Genomic DNA, 18,822 nt, shown 5'->3' with positions numbered 1-18,822 from the left:
ATTTCCTGATTAATTTACCACAGCTGTAGCTAACTTGTCCTTGATGGGAAGAAGTGAAAAGAGTGAAAAACAAAAAAATTCTTTAGCAACTGCAAGAGCAACCTGATAACTAACCTGAGGCATTTTCACACATTTCAGCCGAACAAATTGGCTCACCTGTTCCAGAAGCAGCATTCACAGAAGTATTCTACTGTCAAGGCAGTGCTGATATACTGTACTGTGTGTGGCAGAGCAAAAACAGAATAACGGTAATAAAATTCTATTGTTCTGACAACGTGCGAGTTAGATTCAGCATTAAAACCACCTGCTTCATGCCAAAATAGCTGTTTCTGGCATGAGCACAGAACCTCTCTTGGTGTCTAACACCGCAAAGTTATAAACTGTGATGTTTTATAAATGATGTTCATCTTTGTGTAAAGTTGATGTTTTTTTTCTTTGGTATCTCTTTAATTGCAGCTTCATCTACATGTGCAACCTGTAAATCTAGGTCTTATTTTGAATGCAGCAGGTTTTAAACAGGCTTTTAACAGGCTTGGTGAGCTCATTGGAGGATTTGACCTATCCTAAAATACATTTAATATTTATGATTCTTATTTCCATTGCATGTGCTGATTATGTATCTGCGCAGCAACTTTTGTTGTTGCTTGATCCAAAAAACTAAACTTGCATGGTTCTCATTTAACACGACTAATCTGGAAAACAAGTCCTGATTTGTAATTGACACCGTTTTAAGGGTTCTTGGGTAAACTGTTTCGTTCAACTTTACAAACAAGACACAGGGTTTGTTGCCGCACAGGCTCCACATGTGCACAGCAGGATGAGAAACACTGAAAGGAAAGAAAAGCAACATCAGCTGTATGGAAATAGTTCAGCTGCAGAGAAAAAGATATTGACCGCAAACAGATTCTCTGTTGGTGGTGTCTTGTAGTTTCTTTTTTTTTTTGCTATACAGCTGTATGATGAGTGCAAAGCCAGATCGGCAGCATTTTGGATGTCTTTGCCAGTGTTAAACCGCATTAGAAAAGTTCCAAACAGATTTTTTAATATTGCTTTTTATTTTTGATTCTGATGCACTCCCTCTATTCTCACTACATTCATTTGGTTAATTCTTTCAAAATAGAGACATACAAGTCATTTAGTAAAAAAACAACTTGTATTTTTTCATGTGGCAAAAAACTAAATGTCACAACATCAGTTTTCTCCAAATATCATGCAGCCCTGCTGTAGATGATGAGTTGGACTGAGATCCACAGAGTTTGGAGATTTCAGACCAACAGCTTGGGTTCTTTGTCGTGTTTCCTGAGCAGTTTCTGCAGTGCAGCAGGATGCATTGTCCTGGTGGGGGAGTCAACCAGCAGCACCCAAACTTTACAAGCAGAACATTGCATTGTAATGAGATGATTCATGTTTTTCACATCACCTGCCAGCATCACACCATATGAGAAAGGCTCCAAACAGCCTTTTCTGACGTTTTTTAAATTACCTTTTATTTTTGATGCAGATGCACTCCCCCACAAATCACCCCAGTCCTTCCAGAATGATGATTTTTATTCCAAACAGAGTTTTTCAGGTCATCTGGTGGAAACTCGTGTATTTTTCCATATTGAAGAAAAACTAAATTTCCGTTTTTATGTTTTTCTCCCAAGAACACACAGACGTGACTGAACTCTTGCACAATGTACACTGCACTTCTTTATAACGTCTTATGTTATTGCACAGCCTTGAGGAACAGTCGTTTTACATTTAACTGCACATGTGGTATTTGCATGTGACAAATAAGAACTTCAGAATCTTGAATATCTTGCAGCCTTTATGTGGATGCTCATCTGTGTGGAGTTTGGAGTCGGATCAGCAGCTTGGGTTCTTTGTCGTGCTCCTTGAGCACTTTTTACAGAGTGTTGCATCGTAATCACATGATCGATGTTTTTACGTCGCCTGCCTCTGCTTCTAATGCTGTAGCTGATCAGTGTAAACGTGGACATGCCTCCTCTGAACTTTTCCCCTGTTTTCCAGCCTCTGCCATATGGACATCTGGTATTTGGCACCATCAGCCAAAACATCCCAGTGCTGGACTTGCAGATTGCATACACTGTAAAATGCATTTAACAACTCCCCACACTGCTCTCTTGGCAAAGTAGATATTGTTTCCCTTCATATTGCAATATCAATATAAATTCAATTTATTCTTTAGCGCTAAATGGCTGTTTGCCCAGTTAACGCTCATTTATTACAGCCACACATCGAGCCCCACACACACACAGACGTGGCCACACATCGTTGTCATTTTTCCTCGATTTCATCCACAGTTGGGCCTCTGATGCTGCTGCTGCTGTGACATGTAGTAGATATTTTGCTCCCCAAACACTCCCCACACATCAGGCGGGGTCACGGCCTGCTGGAGACCCATGTCTGTTACTGTCTCAGCCATTTCCAAAGAGGGCAACATGGTTCCTGACACTCTCCTCTGGGAGGTGTTACTATGACATTAGGAAGTCACCACAGCTCACATGTTCAAGCACTGACCGCTCTTTCTTTCTAAGAAGCCTCCCCGTGCTGCTTAAGACACGTTCACAGTGCTGCGGCCACTTACTTTGTCTGTGGGAGAAAGGGAAACTGAATGAAAGGAGGGGTTGCAGCAGGGTTTGGAGGGCAAACGCTGCAACCTCGGCACACTCATGGGATATTAGGCGGGGTTTCCAGCGCTGCTTTTCCACTGAAGCTTGTCGGCCTCGCCCCTGCGATCACGCTTCTCCTTTCTGGAACGTGTGCGTCGAGCCAGGAGCTGTCGGAGTGTCTTAGCTGGAATTTCAGTGGAAGCCAAGTCCGTTCCCCTTCACTCGTTTGGCCCGGGGCTTGAAATTATAGAGTCTGTATCCGTAGCCCTTTTCCGCGGCACATCAATAGCGTATATACCCGTCAGGCGCTTGTGTTGTGTGTTTTCATTATGTTTGTCTGTGGTGCTGCCGGGGGTCAGTGTTAAGTGTTGGTGCCTGGAAGGAAATCCTTTGTTCAGATTTTCAAATTCTGCTGCTCTAACTGCCAGTCAACCACTAGTAATGGCTGACATTCGTCTTGTATGATGGAATATCGCCTCGATCCAGGCTGATATGATGTTTCTGTGAACTGCTGTATCTCTTACGGAAAGAGGCAGGTGTTGTGAACGTGGCAAACACTGTAGAGTCATGAAAAATACACAGAATCAAGCAAAACATTTAGACTTTGACAGGCCTTTGGAGTTTGAGTTTTAGCTGTTTGGCAGCCAATAGTTTTGATTCTCAATATGACTTTTATTCTGTTAATATTAACTTTATTCAGTCCAACAAAGGAGTGTTTCTCACCTGCGGCCATTGTGGACCGTAATAGTTGGAATATGCAAGGTTGCAGCCTTGTTTTGTGATGCAAATATTTCTCCAAATTAGTTTTGAAATGTAGCTTTTGTAATGAGATCTATGTACAGTATTTTTAAAAATTATTTCAACCAGCAATAAACCAGCATCTTTTATAGATTATTATTTCTGATGTGTTTTTTTTTTCTTAACCCCAGAACCCACTAGCAGGTTTAAATGGCCCATTGTGCTTTTAAAAAAAATCTGTAAAATTATACAATTTATCAAAGATGGAAACTGCAAAAACTAAAAATATGACCTTATTTCGGACTCTCTGATGGTCCTTGAACTAACTATCTGTGGCGCTTAGTTGCATTCAAAAAAATATCCGAAATAAGAATAATTTTGTGATATTTCAGGGAAATCAACATATTAGAAACACCTTATTCAATACATCACAAAAAAGAAACCATTTGTGCCGGATTCTGTAACAAAATTCTGCTCTCTTTGGTGTAACTGGGAAGCCTTGACTGCCTTTATCGGTGACTGTCCAGTAGCAAAAACCTGATTGAACTGCAGGCAGTGTTTATACGGAGCAGATATGAGACAAGTGTGTAACAAGTACAAGAAACTGAGAGAAAACCAAGCATGTTTTTGCCATATTTTGTGAACTAAATGCAGCAGGGCTAAAAATGATATACAGAGGGGCAAGTCATTGGAAGATAAATTCAGCATGGTGAAACATCTTTTGAGAGCTGATGCAAGTTTATAAAGGTTGTAAAAATTCAAATAATTAAATATCTACACAATAGAGACACCAATTTTCCAGTATTGGTGACACCTGAGGACTCCTGGAGAAATGTTTCACATGCTAATTCCAATTTTTCTCAGTTTTTGTAAAATATATAATGAAACACACTGTCATACTGCAGGACTTTATAATGGAGTGAAAAATGAGCACATATTGAGTAAAACATGTAGCAGAAGCAAATAAAAAAACCACCCTAAGACTGCTTGAGAGTTTGCAAGGCTGTGAACACTCCAACTCACACAAAGGTTGTTAAACATCACAAAAGACTTGCTTTTTAATGGCTAAAAAATGCGAACATCTTGACCGTTCGCAATGAAGCAGGCGAGTCTAATGGCAGCGTTGGATCGCGTTTGTTTGGAGCATTACCTGAATTCCTCTCCGTCTCTTCAGTGTGCAGCCATCATTCTGCACCTTCGCCGTCTATGGCACCGCTGTGTTCGGCATGTTGGTGCACCGCTCGCTTTTTAAGATGGCTGCCAAAAATGGCGCAGTGGTCTCTTTTGTTTACTCGTGAGATGCTCTGCTATGTTCCAGTCTAATAGATTGGACACAGCCGCCCCGTGGTCTGGCTCCAGCATTCAGCACCATTATGACGGAAGTCCAGAACAAATCCACTTCACATTTAGGTGTCAGCGCGTTGTCATGGAAAGGAGATACCTCTATACAGTAAGTGAATAATGTCCGAATAAGAAAGCCGAGTTGTGCGCTTTTGTGCCCTCCTGAGCGCTCCTGGTCAGTTCGGACCACACTTGGTTGGAGCCTTTTGGATGGAGGAGGAGGAAAAAAGAGATTTTTTTCTTCTTCGTCTCTCTCTCTCTCACTCTCTGTTTTAGAAAACGCTGAAAATGATCTGTCAAAGGCAATGATACAAAGCTACGTGATGGATGGGTTTGTCTTACTCTACCTCTCAATCTTTCACTCTTTCCTCCGCCGCCGTTTCTTTCTCCTTTCTCCGAGGAAAGCCATTATTTCCATCACCCTCCACATTTCAACCAAATTCACTGTATCAGTCCACGCCTGGCCAAAGGGAAGAAAAAGCCTTTCTGTTAGAGTTAAATTTCATTTCCTTGCCAACATGTACTGTGTTTTTTTCTTTTATGTGATTTGTTCATGGTGTGGAATTACAATGTGATATTATTTCACGGCCGCATACAATATAGGAAGCAACCGCAAGTGAACGCTGTTATTGAAATCTTGATTATGATTAAATTTGTGTACATGCATCTCCCCGGAGATAGATGCCTGGTTGTGGAGGTGTTTTTTTTGTTTTTTCTTTTTCGTGGATGCATTTAAATTGAATCGTAATGGCATCTCCACACTGGACCACCAGCGGTCCATTCCAGGTCCAGCCGTTCGGAAGAAATTAATGGCTAAAGCTATCAGGAAAAACAACTGCGCATTAACAGGCCTGCCTGATTACCATACCAGCTGAGTGCTATCACACAACAGTGAACCTCCTCCTCGCTCGCAGTCTGTTGTTTTCCTCTTGTGTGTAAAAGAGCCTTGGCCACCAGAGGAACACTGAATCTTAAAAGGTGGAACATAATCAGTCGGTGTAGCTTCGGCCCGCTTGCCGCCGTCTCGCCGTGTCTGGCGGTTGTGCTAATGACATTTCACGAGATTAGCTTTTCAATGTGGTTTTGCAGCTGACCATCTCCGCGCCTTTCTTCATTTAAGGCCCTCCTCTTGCTTTTTTCTTCGACTTTGTTCTCGCTACACCTGTTTTCCACCCAGACCTGTTATTAAATCTCATGGCAGTTAGTTGATTTGATCAGTGTGTGTTGTGTTGTTGGTGATAGTGGGGGGTTGCCCTCTCTTTTGCTGTTTTTCTCCATGTCGACCAATAAAGGGATTTCTTTTAGGAAACAAATGCCATCTCTTTGCATATGTATTTTCAGATTTAGGTATATTAGAAGCACACTGCAGTTATAGGTTTTTGTCTATGATTATTTTTTATCTGAAGCCAAAAACCCACTGGGGGGTTAAATGGAACATTGTGTTTTTCTTTTTAAATCACTAAAATTCTGTAATTTGTCAAAGCTGGAAACGGTAAGAACCGAATAAATTGCCTTATTTTTCACTCTCCGATGGTCTTTGAGCTACGTATCTGTGATGCTGTGATGTGTTAACCTTTTATGCACAACATGGGTCAAAAGTGATCCATGTTCAGTTAAATATTGGTATCTATTGACTAGGGCTGGGCGATATGGCCAAAAAATAAAATCTAATTTTTATTTTTTTTTAAAGTCATCTTTGACGATTTTAATCTATTTTTGTTGTTCCTTTGTGGTCTGTTTGCTATGGCTAGTGCTAGCCATGCCGCACTCCTGTAGCTGCCAGCACTCTTCCCATTCTTTAGGATGCCTCTGCCGGAGGTGCTGAAAAAGGTTAGTTGTGCTACTTCTCTTCGTTTTCACAGTACTTTTGCAAACCTTGCACATGACTGTAGTTTGCTCTGTGTCAGTCTTGTCAAAGCCGAACCACTTCCATATAATCGATGTAACATGAGGCCCTTTTCTCGCGACCAACTCTTCGTCTGCTGTTCTGTCCGCCATGACGGCGGTGTGAGTGTTTTGGCGGAAGGAGATGAGAGGCGGAAGCAAACGCCAGTGCACAAGTCGTGAAAGGCAGAAGAAGAATCTGTATTGTTATATATTTAAGCTCGCCTCAATTTTACGATTTGGCAGATTTTCAAATCATCAAGTTTTAAAAAAGCGAATTAATCGAATTAATTCGATTTATCGCCCAGCCCTACTATTGACCCATATTGTGAATCAAAGAGTTAAAAAATAGTCCAAATATAAAGATTGAAATCGCTGTATTCTGCACACCACATTAAATAGGTGACAGATAAACATGTCCACCAGATTGCGTAATAAACAAAAAACACTATAAGCTATGACTGACTCATTCATGACCAACTGTCACGTGACAAAAATTCAGGGATTTTTCGGCTGAGCTGCAGGCAGTGTTTCCCCACAGCAGAGGGGAGAGAAAACAAATTTGAGAAACAGAGAGAAAATCCTAAATATTTTATCAATAAAGTAAATGCAGCATGGCTCAAAAACAGCATACAGAGGAGCAAGTATGCTGGGAGATACGTTCAGGATGGTGAAACATCCTGCTGGAGCTGAACAGAGTGAAACATGCAATTAGCAGAGGTTGTGAAATACACCCCCTGTCGAAAGTTTTAGGACACTTTCTTATTCATTTTTTGACAGGGGGTGTATATGTAACCGGTGGCTTTCTTCTCTCCGTTGTGCTGATCTTGCCAACACATAAAACTCTTTGGAGGCGAGCTCTGTTTGTTTTTATCCTCTCTCCGTTAGAGTAGACAAAAAAATAAAAAATTGTCCAACTTATAAACTTGTCATCCTACAGAAATCAAACAGTGCACATATCAAACACGGAAACTCATAATTGGAATTATATTACATTAAAACATACAAATTGCAACTGCACAATCTTATGTACCTCTCCTTTCGAATACATGAACAAAAGGGGAGAGGTAAGGTGGGAAAAAGACATTTATAGGACGCCGTGGGGCGGTTAAAAGCGCACGTAAGGGGTGCAGGAGCCCCCAGCAAAATTTTCGTACAACTGGGAAGGAGACCAAACTTTGTGCAATTACAACAAAAGAACAATAAAATAAAATGTGGTATTTTATATAATACCAATACCATAATTATTAATAATACCACTGCTGCACTACTGACCCTGTTGCATATATGAGTGAAGAGCCACTTTGTTCCAGTTTTGGTACCACCTGTGGGAACTTGGAAAGACGTTGCACATGCTGATTCCAAGTTTTTTCAATTTTTCTGAAATATGTAATCAAATACACTCAAATCTTGCTCTCTGTTTTTTGATTCAGGTGCAGCTTGAGTTATATGAGGAGCAGAGTTTATTCAGCGTGTCGGCGGTGGTAGTGTGGTGTCCTCCTCCCTGTTTTTATAGGGTTGAACTGGTGCAATAACTCACACAGACGAGGGCTGGCTCGAGCAAAAAGCAAAGGCAAACACAAAGCCATGAGCAAACGCTTGCTGTTTATTTGGATGTGGATGTTGTGGATAAGTCAAAGCAATCAGAGCCCAGAGCCTTGGATCACCACAAGGCCCCCCACTCCTATATGTACCCACGGCAGATGGCAGCCATTGTAGAGAGGTTCTGGTGTTCTGCAGTGATGCTGCTGCTGCTGCTTACCGCAGGATGTTAGAGCGCACATAGTGACAGATGTCAGCGTTTGCCATGTCCGAGAGAAAAATAGCTGATACGCCTCCCAGAATAAGACTGCTGTCTGTGCTGCCCGGACAGAGGAGGACAAGTATATATTTAGGCCTGATTCGTCTTGATTTTTATCTTGCGCTCTTCAGTGCACTGATTCTGACATGTCGGCATCATTCAGAGGCCTGAGAGGCAGGAGGGAGGATGCTGCTGGTTCTGCTGTGTGTGTGCAGGAGGAGCAGATGCTTCACATTCTGAGGATGGCTCTCCAGAACAAGACCGGGAAAAATTCACACCAATTTCCTGTTGAATTTAGAGCCAAATTACTGGCGCACATTTTAATCGCAACGCTGGAACATATGATTAAATATAGCAGCAGACTGACCTTCTGTTCTGCTTCAGACCTTAAATAATGAACTCATTTATTGATTAGCCCGTCTACAGAAAATTAACTGATTAATGTTGTAGAGAAACACCCCCCACAAAATATTGCTTCTAGCTAGTGGTTGACTGGTATATGTTGCTGATATCATGCTATTTTTTTGCATCTGATTAAATACGGCCGTTTAATCACACAAAACTGCTGAACGATAATGAACATTTACATCGTCTCTGTTTGCCTCAGTAGATCTGCAGTCTGTCTGCACTGCATTGCAAATTTAAAAATACATGGAGTAAATAAATGTCCACAGGTAATAAAAAAACATAGCAGACCTTTACTTAACAGAACCAGATTAACCTGCTGACCTGCTAAAACATATTAACATCTAATGTTGCAGTAACCAGTATTAAATCACTTTCTGATGCTAATGCTGTTGACAGATTTCTGTTAGCTCATATGCACCATTTAAATGATCCGTTGACTAAATTATTGTGGATACAATCTTTGATGAGATGCTTTTAAATAGTTTCTAACAAAACTGTAAGACTTAACACATCTGTTTCTTTAGACAGATACAGTCAAGCCCGAAATTATTCAGTAAATTTTAACTTAAATTTACTTTTATTCAACCAGCAATGTTTTTTTTTCGATTGGAAACAACACAGGTGTTTCCCAAAAGATAATACGATGATGTACAAGCAGCATCTTTGTGGGGGAAAAAAAATCTCAGCTTTTATTTACATTTAAAAGTAACTTTAAGTCAAAATTTGCTTGAGAGGATATCAACAGACTCCTGCACACTGTGGAACTCGCAAAGACTCATTTATTTGTGATGTTTCAGTGGTAGATTATTATCTGGCAAATGGTTTTCACAAAGACGAGTCTGCACCCAATTAAAGTCTCTGTGTATGTGTTTGAATTCCTAACATTCTTTTCCTGTTTCACAGAATTTAATAACATACTAGCTGTTAGAAAGCATGCAGTAAAGTAACAATCACAAGTGTACCCTGAGTGCATTATGGGGTCAAATTATATGCATGTTATATGCACATTTTTTGGGAATGTAGTTTTGCATTTGAGAGTATTATGCACCATATTATAGTATTTTGCTTTTTAATTTAAACAACTTTGGGACTTATTTATGATTGATACAGAGGTTAAAGAATTTGATAAAAATATCTGATAGTGATTTTTTCTAAAGATACTACGTAATTGTACATTAGGATTTGATTTGCAATATATTTTTGTAAATTTAACCATCACTTTAGTATTCATTATGTAATATGTTAAAATCTGACGCAGCATTTTCACTTGATAACACCATTCAAAGTGTGACACCACATTTTAAATCTGGGTCAGACATGCTGCAGAACATCTGTCCTAAACTGCAGTCTTTGCCATTTGCTAATTGCATTGCTAAAAATCGCAATCTTCTTGATTAGAAAATGATTAATTGCTCAGCCTAATTGTTCATACATTGAGTGTTTTCTAATTTTCTGTATGTTGTTGTGAATCAGTAGAACGATATTTAGGATTCAATCCTTCGTCTTTTTTTTTTCCTTTTTTTTCCAATCCTTCTTCAAGTGCATGGAGAATGTGATTGGTTGCTGAGTTAGAACCACTTCCTGGTTGAGATGGGTTTCTTTCATTAAGATGTTTCACTGAAATGCTACAAATCAGTGTCTTTTTGCAAGTTAGACAGTGTGCAGGAGTGTGTTTGGAACTTTGTAACAATAAATTACTTCATTTAAGTAGCATAGCAGATACATTTATAATGGTAATAGGCCCTCGTTTGTTTGCATCATAATAAAGCAAAAACAAATTCCGGATTAGCAAGAACATCCTTTATGTTTACTCGTATTTGCAGATTCCTAGGTGTGCATATGCTCTCGATAGTGATTACACCGGCATGCGTGTTTGTTTTCAAGTACCACATTCCACACTTACAGTATGTGGTCCATATGCAGGGACGTTGCGTGCAATATAAAAATAAAAAATAAAAAAAATCCCCTCCCCAGCCAGCCTCCACAACAAACACAGAATGGCTTGGCACGACTCAAAAATTATTTATCTGGCTCCCCCTTCTCTTCTCCAGCATGGTTTTTGTCAAGTCAGAGGAAACCATCTGCTGCCCGGTGATAATGGGCGGCCAGGGAGGAGGGGACTGAAAATAGGGAAAGCAAATAAAAATTGAGAGAAAATGGCAGCCGCTGTCCCAGAACCTACAGTACCTTCCTTCCTGCCTGCAGCAAAGTCTGCCATCTTAATAAACATCCCGTCTGATATCTCGCTGGCTCCGGCGTGTGTGTGCATGTGTGTGTGCGTGTGTGTGTACGTGTATTTTCACCTGCTGTGTGAGCACTGTGTTCCCAGTGTGTGTGTGTTTCCTATCTAACCTTGATCATTTTCAACTCAGGATTGTTCCCGAGCCTGGCTGATATGCTGTCAATGTGATGGCGCTGACTAAGAACCTTTTTTTTTTTCTTTCTTTCTTTTTTTTTTACCTCCTCTTCTCTTTTACCTGCTGCACTAAAACTGTGACAGATGGATTGCCTTTCAGCGGCAGAGATCGTTCCTGTTTTCCTCCTCTGTTTTGGGTAAATGGGTGGGAGTATTAATGAGAGAGTGTTATGAGGCAGGTGCAGGGCTAAAGGAAAAGTAAGAGAGTCAGTGCTGTGAGTTAATGAGGAGTTGCCTGTATAGAGGGGAAGTAAAGCAATGGCTTGAGAGGAATACAGTAAAGCACGCCAAGCGGAGGAGGAACAACGCTCATTAAAACAAATAGTGGGCTAGAGAAAAGCGGCTCCTCACCTTGAAAATGGTCCGAATTTTCTCTCTCCTTTACTCTCCGGGGCTCTCAGATGGAATTGAGCGCTTAGGGCATTCTCTGAGTAAACCATTTCAGTTTTCTCTTGTCTGAAGTCGACAGGTTGAGCCGGACAAAAAGACCTGACAGCCTGTCTCCCCCCCTAAACCCGGCTTCATTCTCCATCACTCTGTTTTCTGCTTTGCCTTGAGATGTTTCCTTTTTGCTGTTTCTTTTCTTCTTTTTTTCCTTCTCCAGTTTGCCCCCCAGCACTTACAAAACTGTCAGATAACTTTCCGTATAGATTTATCAAGCAAGTGACAATCATTGAAGTTGTCTGCGGTTATAAAGCTGTTTATTAGACAGCAGACGTTGTGATCCATCAGAACTGGGTAATAGAGCTCGACTGATATGGGTTTTTCTGGGCCAATACTGAGATCAAGGCCGACAAGCGATATGTGGAACCAGTATACAGAAGCTGTTGTATTTTTTATGTAGGTTATAATATTTTATCAGCATGTGATAAGAGGAAACCTCTCATTCCTAACTCGACTTCTTCATTTAAAAGGATTGCTATAATTGGAAATGTGCACCAGCCATCAGAGTGATGATCATGTGACATGACATAGCTGCCTTTTAACTTAGCCACTAGCTGTTAGCATAGCTTTAGCCATCAGGAAAGTAGCTAATTTCCTAGTTTGTTGCTTGATTTCTGTTTCTCTTTTGCAGTCGCTGCTTTAGAGACATTTAGAAGCTGTATCAGACCAGAAGTAGCACATTTCATTTATCAATAACCAGTCAATATTTTAACAGTAATTGGAAAAAATGCTAAATATTGGCTCCCATAATCTGTCAGGCTGATAATTGGTCTATCCCTATTACAGACAGAAAGAGACCCAGTGTAGCACGTTGAATTTATTGAAGATCTGTTAATAAAAGTACTGATGCAGATAACTGATAAAACGCCAAATATCAGCCCCAATCATCCCTACTATATAATATCTAAAAGGACCTACAAAGCCATGCTAAATCCCTCCTAACCTAGAAAGGAAGTTTTCCACAAGTGGGATCGATCCAATATGTAAAGCTGCACATTAATTTGCTGTGAACCAGATTGTTTGGATTGTATTTTTCGTGTCTGTGCGGTCGGCCGGCCTCTGCGCTCTGTCGGTCTTTGTCGACACAGCTGTTGGAATGCATGATGGCGTGCTTGATGAAGTGGACACCGGGTCAGGGGGGGATAATGGAATAGAGGGCCGGGAGGGAGGGATGGAGGGATCAGCGAGGAGGACACAGGAGGGGCCTGGTGACCAGGTCTTTTCTATTAACTCAGGAGGCTGGCTGGGGCGAGCAGGGGAATGAGGCTTGGCTCTGCCCTCTCCCTGCCTGGTTGTTAGACCGAGCGTCCAAACTGCAGATAGGGAGAGGCGAATATTGCTCAGGGGTCCAGTGGTGATTGACCCTGTGTTTTCATCAGCCTGTGCTTGCCTGATAACATTTCTTACTCCCCTACCAGAGCCAAATATTAGAGATGTGGGTGCACAGAAAAGGCTTTGGGAACTTCGAAGTGAAGTTGCACACATTGTCACCTTCTCTTTTTTTATTCTCTCTCATCCTTGCTAAAAGATTTTTCTTTTTTTTTTTTTAAACTCTATCTCTTCTTTTGGGGTTTTATTATCTCACTTGACTGAACAAAATGTTTAATTCAATACAAAATTAAGATATACACAATCTCTGGGGAAGGTTCTGAATTTGAATGTAGCGCACATAGCAAAGTTAATTGTTATTAGTATATAAAAAAAAGAAATACTGGTCTCTGCGAAGACTCTTGAGGCTGCGAACGAGTTTTTTTTCTCCTCTCCTCTTGCTCCCATTATATATAGGCTGTAATCATCACTCACTCACTGCTAATTATACGGCACACTCCATCATCATGGCTCATTTGGAGACCTTAAAGAACAAGTTCAGATGGCTGTGATTTGTTGCATTTTTCATTCATCGCCGTGAAATGAAATATTGTAGTTGATTTGTAAACACGCTGCCGAGAATCACTGCAGTACATTTCCTCCTTTGTGACGCTCTGATCGGCTCTCTGTCTCCGTCCTGCAGGTCTCCGGACTTTCTCCGGGAGACAACCAGACCCCGGGGCTGCTGTTGGCTCCGGGGGTGAGGTGGGGGCAGACGCCCATCAACCAGCTCACGCCATGGGATACGGACGAGCCCCCCGCCAAGCAGCATCGAGACGGAGAACCCACCGGTAATGAACCACGCACGCACACATACATGCACCTTATGATGTGAGTTTACAGAGTTTTGCATCATCAGTATGCCTGCGTGTTACAGATGTATGCACGGACCACACACTGATGTGCTACAACCGGCTACACTAGCATCCTGATTCTAATGAGGCATCTTGACTTCCCTTGCCCCACATAAAACACATGCCTCCCTCCCCAGCGTGCACACTCCCCATATACATTCATGCATAATGTACATCCACAAACATCAGCTTTACATAGACCAGATTAATTACGCATATAATTATAGAAATGCCAGTTTGATATTAAGAAATTGGGGGAGAGAAATACTCCCCCTCGACCCCCACCGGCTTCATTTTATTGTCCTTGTTAATGTTATTGTGTCAAGCTAATTCAGTCTCAATTAAACCTATATAGCAAAAGTCCTCCAAATGATCTCCACCAGGTCTAATTTAGATGTCGACCTTATTCTATTCATGCCATTTTAAAGCACAGTGCAATAGCAGTTTGCTGCGCAGACATTAAGGAGTTAAGTCTGAGTTTTTTACCCTTTATTGTAATGAACTCACCCAGAATGGCTCTGCCCTAAAGCTGTTAATTTCCTTCCATTGCTCTGCTGGCCTCTGCCTCCTGCTCATCCACAAATGTGTCTCATTTAAGAATAATACTGGCACGCGACAGCTTGTTCCAGTGGAAATTCTGGCTCAACAAATCCAGATTATTACAGACAGCTGCTACTCCGCTGCAGCAACGCATGAAAACACGTTTCCAGCCTCCGTTCGGCCAATTAAAAACCCGCATATCTTACATGTAGATGGGCTCATGGATTATTTATCAAACACTTCGATCGAGGAAGAGGTGCTCGGTTGCGATGGGTGAAGATGCTTCACCACGCCTCCCTCCCCACCGACACAGCAGCTCCGTCCACCCACACTGCAGACTGAAGTGCGAGAAGAGTGAGATGTCACCGACCCAGCACGCTGCCACATATGACACTCAAATCCAAAGCATAGTGTTGCATATTGATTTGCGTGTACGCGCTATTCCAAACTGTGACTGGCGTTTGCGACGGAGCCAGCTCCTCTCCACACTTCACTGAACTGTGTTTGCCAGAAAGTTCTCTGCCAACTGTGCCAGAATTAATCAACGGGCTCCTTTCAACGGAAAACTTCACTGTTGTGTCTGTTAAAAGAAAGTTTGTCTTGAAAAAGAGAAGTTTTCTTTCAACTTTAGTGCCAAAAGAGTTCATTTTTTTCATGCTGCATTAGGCTCCAATTGTGCGGTAAATATAAAATATCGTAGTTTAACGGTTAATTCAGAGGTGCAGAATACATTTAACATCAATGCTGCTGCTTGGCTTTGTGGCGGCCTGTAAATGCAGGTCGTCGTGGGGTCGTGGTTATTAAATTGCCTAATTAATTAAATATTTTTCTGGTAAAAAGTGGAAAAAGGGCCAGATACAATGTATTTACGTCAAATTCTAATCAACACCGCATTAAAAACCTAGAAGCTTTGTGAGATGTGGAACCATTATGCTCTCCCATTTGATTAGAATCCTTTATCAAGATGAGCTACAAAAGAGGGGAAATGAAATGCAGTGTTGGTGCCGATTAGCTCAATGACATGTGAATTATGAAGTGAACTGGCCTCTCCTCCGGGGTCTTCTACTCCCACCCTCTTCCCCTTCATTCTTTTCTTCCCACTGTCTGTCTTTATCTCCCTCTCCCTCCCCATCCATCTCTGTCCAGACTATTATATCAGCAGGGCTAGTAGCATGAATAATGTGGACTTCTCCCCCCCTTTCTTTAGCTTTTTGCATGCTGTGATTTAGCCTTTGGCCCTTTAGCAGAGTGGTGAAGCTATTTTTGGAGCTTGGACTATGGCAGGAGGAGCCAGAGATGAAGGAGTGAGGAAGTGAGGGAGGGGAGGCAGCATTCAGCTCCAATATGGCCACGTTCTTCCCTTAGCATCCAACGCCTCAGGGTAGAGAAATGATTGGCTCACAGTGTCTGGGTAAACACAGACTCCTGTACAGATAATGGTGCCAAATGCCGTGTGCATCGAGCGTTCCACTTTGAGGAAAACCATTTGTTGGTCTTGTAGCAAAATGCATCTCCAAATCTTATAATGATGTTGACTTTGGGCGCAGATCTGTGCATCGCTTCAGATATTTTTGTGTTTTATATTAAGTCTCCAAGTCAAAAACAAACTTGGACTGAAGTGGAGCAGCACGCTGACAGTTGTGGTGGTGGTGAGGAACAGACTCATGCTGGAGTCTGCCTTCTCATGCTGTTTTCTGTCTCTGTTTGATCATCTAATATCAGACTTAAAATCAGCACTCTGCCCTCGTTTTTCAGTTTTGTCAGCAGCTTACCGAAATACCACAAGTGAGATACAGTATACAAATGCATTTATCTCCACTTTCACATGATGCTGCTGTGTGTAAACTGCACCAATAGAGCTCCTACATGAATGAATGAGCACACTGATCACTTTTTTGGAAAAATTGCAACAACAAGCTTACTAACATTCTCTATCCCTTTCAACACGGCACATTAAAGGATAGACATGCACCAGAAAGTTACTGGTTCAGTATATAATTGAGGGACTTTTAAAGTCCGTGGGATATATCTTGCATACACTTTTATTAAAAGAAAAAAAAACACCTAATGTTGTTTATGCGCATTGTGATCATGTCTTTACAAATTCCACAATTATTTACTATGGAAACAATCACTTATTGAAAAAAAAAAAAAGGCTGAATATCACTAAAATGCCAACTGTTGAGATAATCATGACAGATATTTCTTTTTTGGCAATAGATCAAATTTATATGGAAAATAACAAATTGTGTCTGTGTCTGAGAAATCTTGTTGTACTCAGTTCTCCGTTACAAAAACACCTCTCCAGGAAGTGTGTTAATTCCAGATCACATGATCTGCTCCACATGATGTCATTTCCTCCTGAAGAAAAGACTGGAAGAGTCCAAGGCTTTCTGACTTATTTAACATAAAGTAGTGTGTGGGTCAAGTGTGGATTTATGGCATGTCAACAGGTTTACTAAAATATCTTCAGTTTCACTCAATTGTATACATAATATTTAGAAGAATCATTGTGTAAAAATGCCATGTGGTGTTTGGTTATAGGCGGCCATGTTGATTTTAGGCCAAAAAACAGCAAATGTCAGCTGTAATACCTGTCAACTATGTCACAAAAAGTCCTGCAATTACATATTGACTCATATCCGATGTCTGAAAATGCATTAACAGCTTCTTCTCTTTTCCTTCCTCTCTGTCTGTTTGCCCATCAGGTCCGTCCTGGGCTTCACCAGTAGCGGCAGTGAGCCAGCCCAGCCTGCTGCCCCACACCTACGCCCTCCCCCAGCCGCCTTCCTTCAACCACAGCGTGACGGCGCAGTCGCCCATCATCGGAGTCACCCCGTCCATCCAGACGCCGGTGCCCCCACAGCACCCCCTCATGACGGCCCACTTCCAGCTGACGCCGCAGTCGACCCAGCAGCCGCCCTCCATGGTGCTGAACATGCCCAGCCAGCCTCTGTATGCCTCAGCCCAGCCGACGGTGACGCCATCCGCCCTCACTGCCCAGGCCAACCAGGTGGTTCATCCAAACCCTCACAGCTTGATGGGCAACGGCCACTTAACTTCTCACCCCAGCCTCATCCAGCCTCCAACCCTGCCTCTCACCAACGGACAGGCGGCGGCGGCAGCAGGACACGCCCAACCTTCAGCTGTAGACAATCAGGACGGTCCGAATGGGCTGCAGATGCTGCGGACGGTCGGGAGTGGAAAGTACGAGTTCAGTGACCCGGGACATCCCAGAGGTAAGCACAGGCACCTGGAGCTCTAGGGAGGCAGATAGTCTCTAGAATCACTCTCTATAACTTTCAAAAGCTAAGTAAAAGCAGGTCTGTTCCGAAGCTCAGAAGCGAATCCAAGCTGGGAGGGTGTTTGGTATTAAATCAATGTACTCTTAGCTCTCTGTTCCTTGTGACCTCCCCTTATGTAGGTCAGCGTTGGAATGAAACGCGTAGGCCTCTGCCCTCTGTCTGTATAGCAGAGCAGCTTCGGATGCCAACAGTCATAAACAAGGCTGCAAACACTCAAGCAAGGGGTTGTTAAAATACAACTTGCAACTACAGCCAATTCACTTCAAAGCTGCTCCAAGGTCGCAGAGAACGGCAGCAGCAAAGAGACGGGCGCTTCGGAAAAACCTGCAGCGCTCCCTGTAGTGGATTCTTTGGAAACAAGACCATGTCGCACTGATCTGGAACGACCATACAACAGCAACATCTGTAGTGTTGTGCTCTGGAATTGGCTCTAAGTGTGTCAGGTTAATCTTTTCACTGCTTTTTAGATGCGATACAAACACCCCAGTCCCACTAAACATGAAGCAGGAAGAGCTTTCAGTCCCTGCCCTCACATCTCCGCTGAAATCTTTTGAAGCCTTGTTGACTTACGCTGTGCTTGTGAAGGTGGCTCACAGCTCCGGCTCACGCCTGAGTCTGCAAGCCATAAATTGGTGTTTGCTTTAACCTTGGAGTTTATGACGCAGGGCGCTAGAAACAGATGTTCGCAATTCCCCGACCAATTTTCACATTTAATGAAGCTTTTAATTTAGGTTTAGATTGTTTTCTTTTTCCTGACTCATTTTGATCAATAAAATGTGTGCAAATGAACTTGTAGATTGCAAAAAAGCAATTATTTTGGGGGACTGCCTGTGATACATCGAAATGAGACTGCAGGTAGAATTGGAAATGGATAATTAGACGGTGTCTTCGGCTTGGTCCGGTCTCCATCGAGTAAGAGCGTTTTAGCTTCTGCCGTGTTCAATAGACTGTCGCGAGCCATTAACCGTTTACATGTCAAAATGTATTTCTGTAGCAGGCCAAAGAGGCTTGAGTTTAATTGGAATTACAGTATTTATGCTGACAATTTTTACAGGGGAGGATGTAGGATCATTAGAATTCAGCTTTGGGAACACTGCTGCTGTGATTC

At 42.1% G+C, this 18,822-nt stretch overlaps 1 protein-coding gene across 3 annotated transcripts in view; it reads left to right on the top strand.

Moving 5' to 3' along the window:
- The window catches only part of LOC110951560 (kelch-like protein 29), a 326,566-nt gene that overhangs the window by 150,749 nt on the left and 156,995 nt on the right, over window positions 1-18,822 (top strand). For all 3 annotated transcript variants that reach the window (XM_022194687.2, XM_022194685.2, XM_022194686.2), the window contains 2 exons: window positions 13,659-13,806; window positions 17,118-17,648. In XM_022194687.2, coding sequence (XP_022050379.1) covers window positions 13,659-13,806; window positions 17,118-17,648 — 679 coding nt within the window. The remainder of the gene's footprint in view (window positions 1-13,658; window positions 13,807-17,117; window positions 17,649-18,822) is intronic.

The sequence above is a fragment of the Acanthochromis polyacanthus genome, chromosome 16, assembly GCF_021347895.1.
Source record: "Acanthochromis polyacanthus isolate Apoly-LR-REF ecotype Palm Island chromosome 16, KAUST_Apoly_ChrSc, whole genome shotgun sequence".
NCBI classification, from domain to species: Eukaryota; Metazoa; Chordata; class Actinopteri; family Pomacentridae; genus Acanthochromis; species Acanthochromis polyacanthus.
This window is presented reverse-complemented; position numbering and strand designations above follow the sequence as displayed.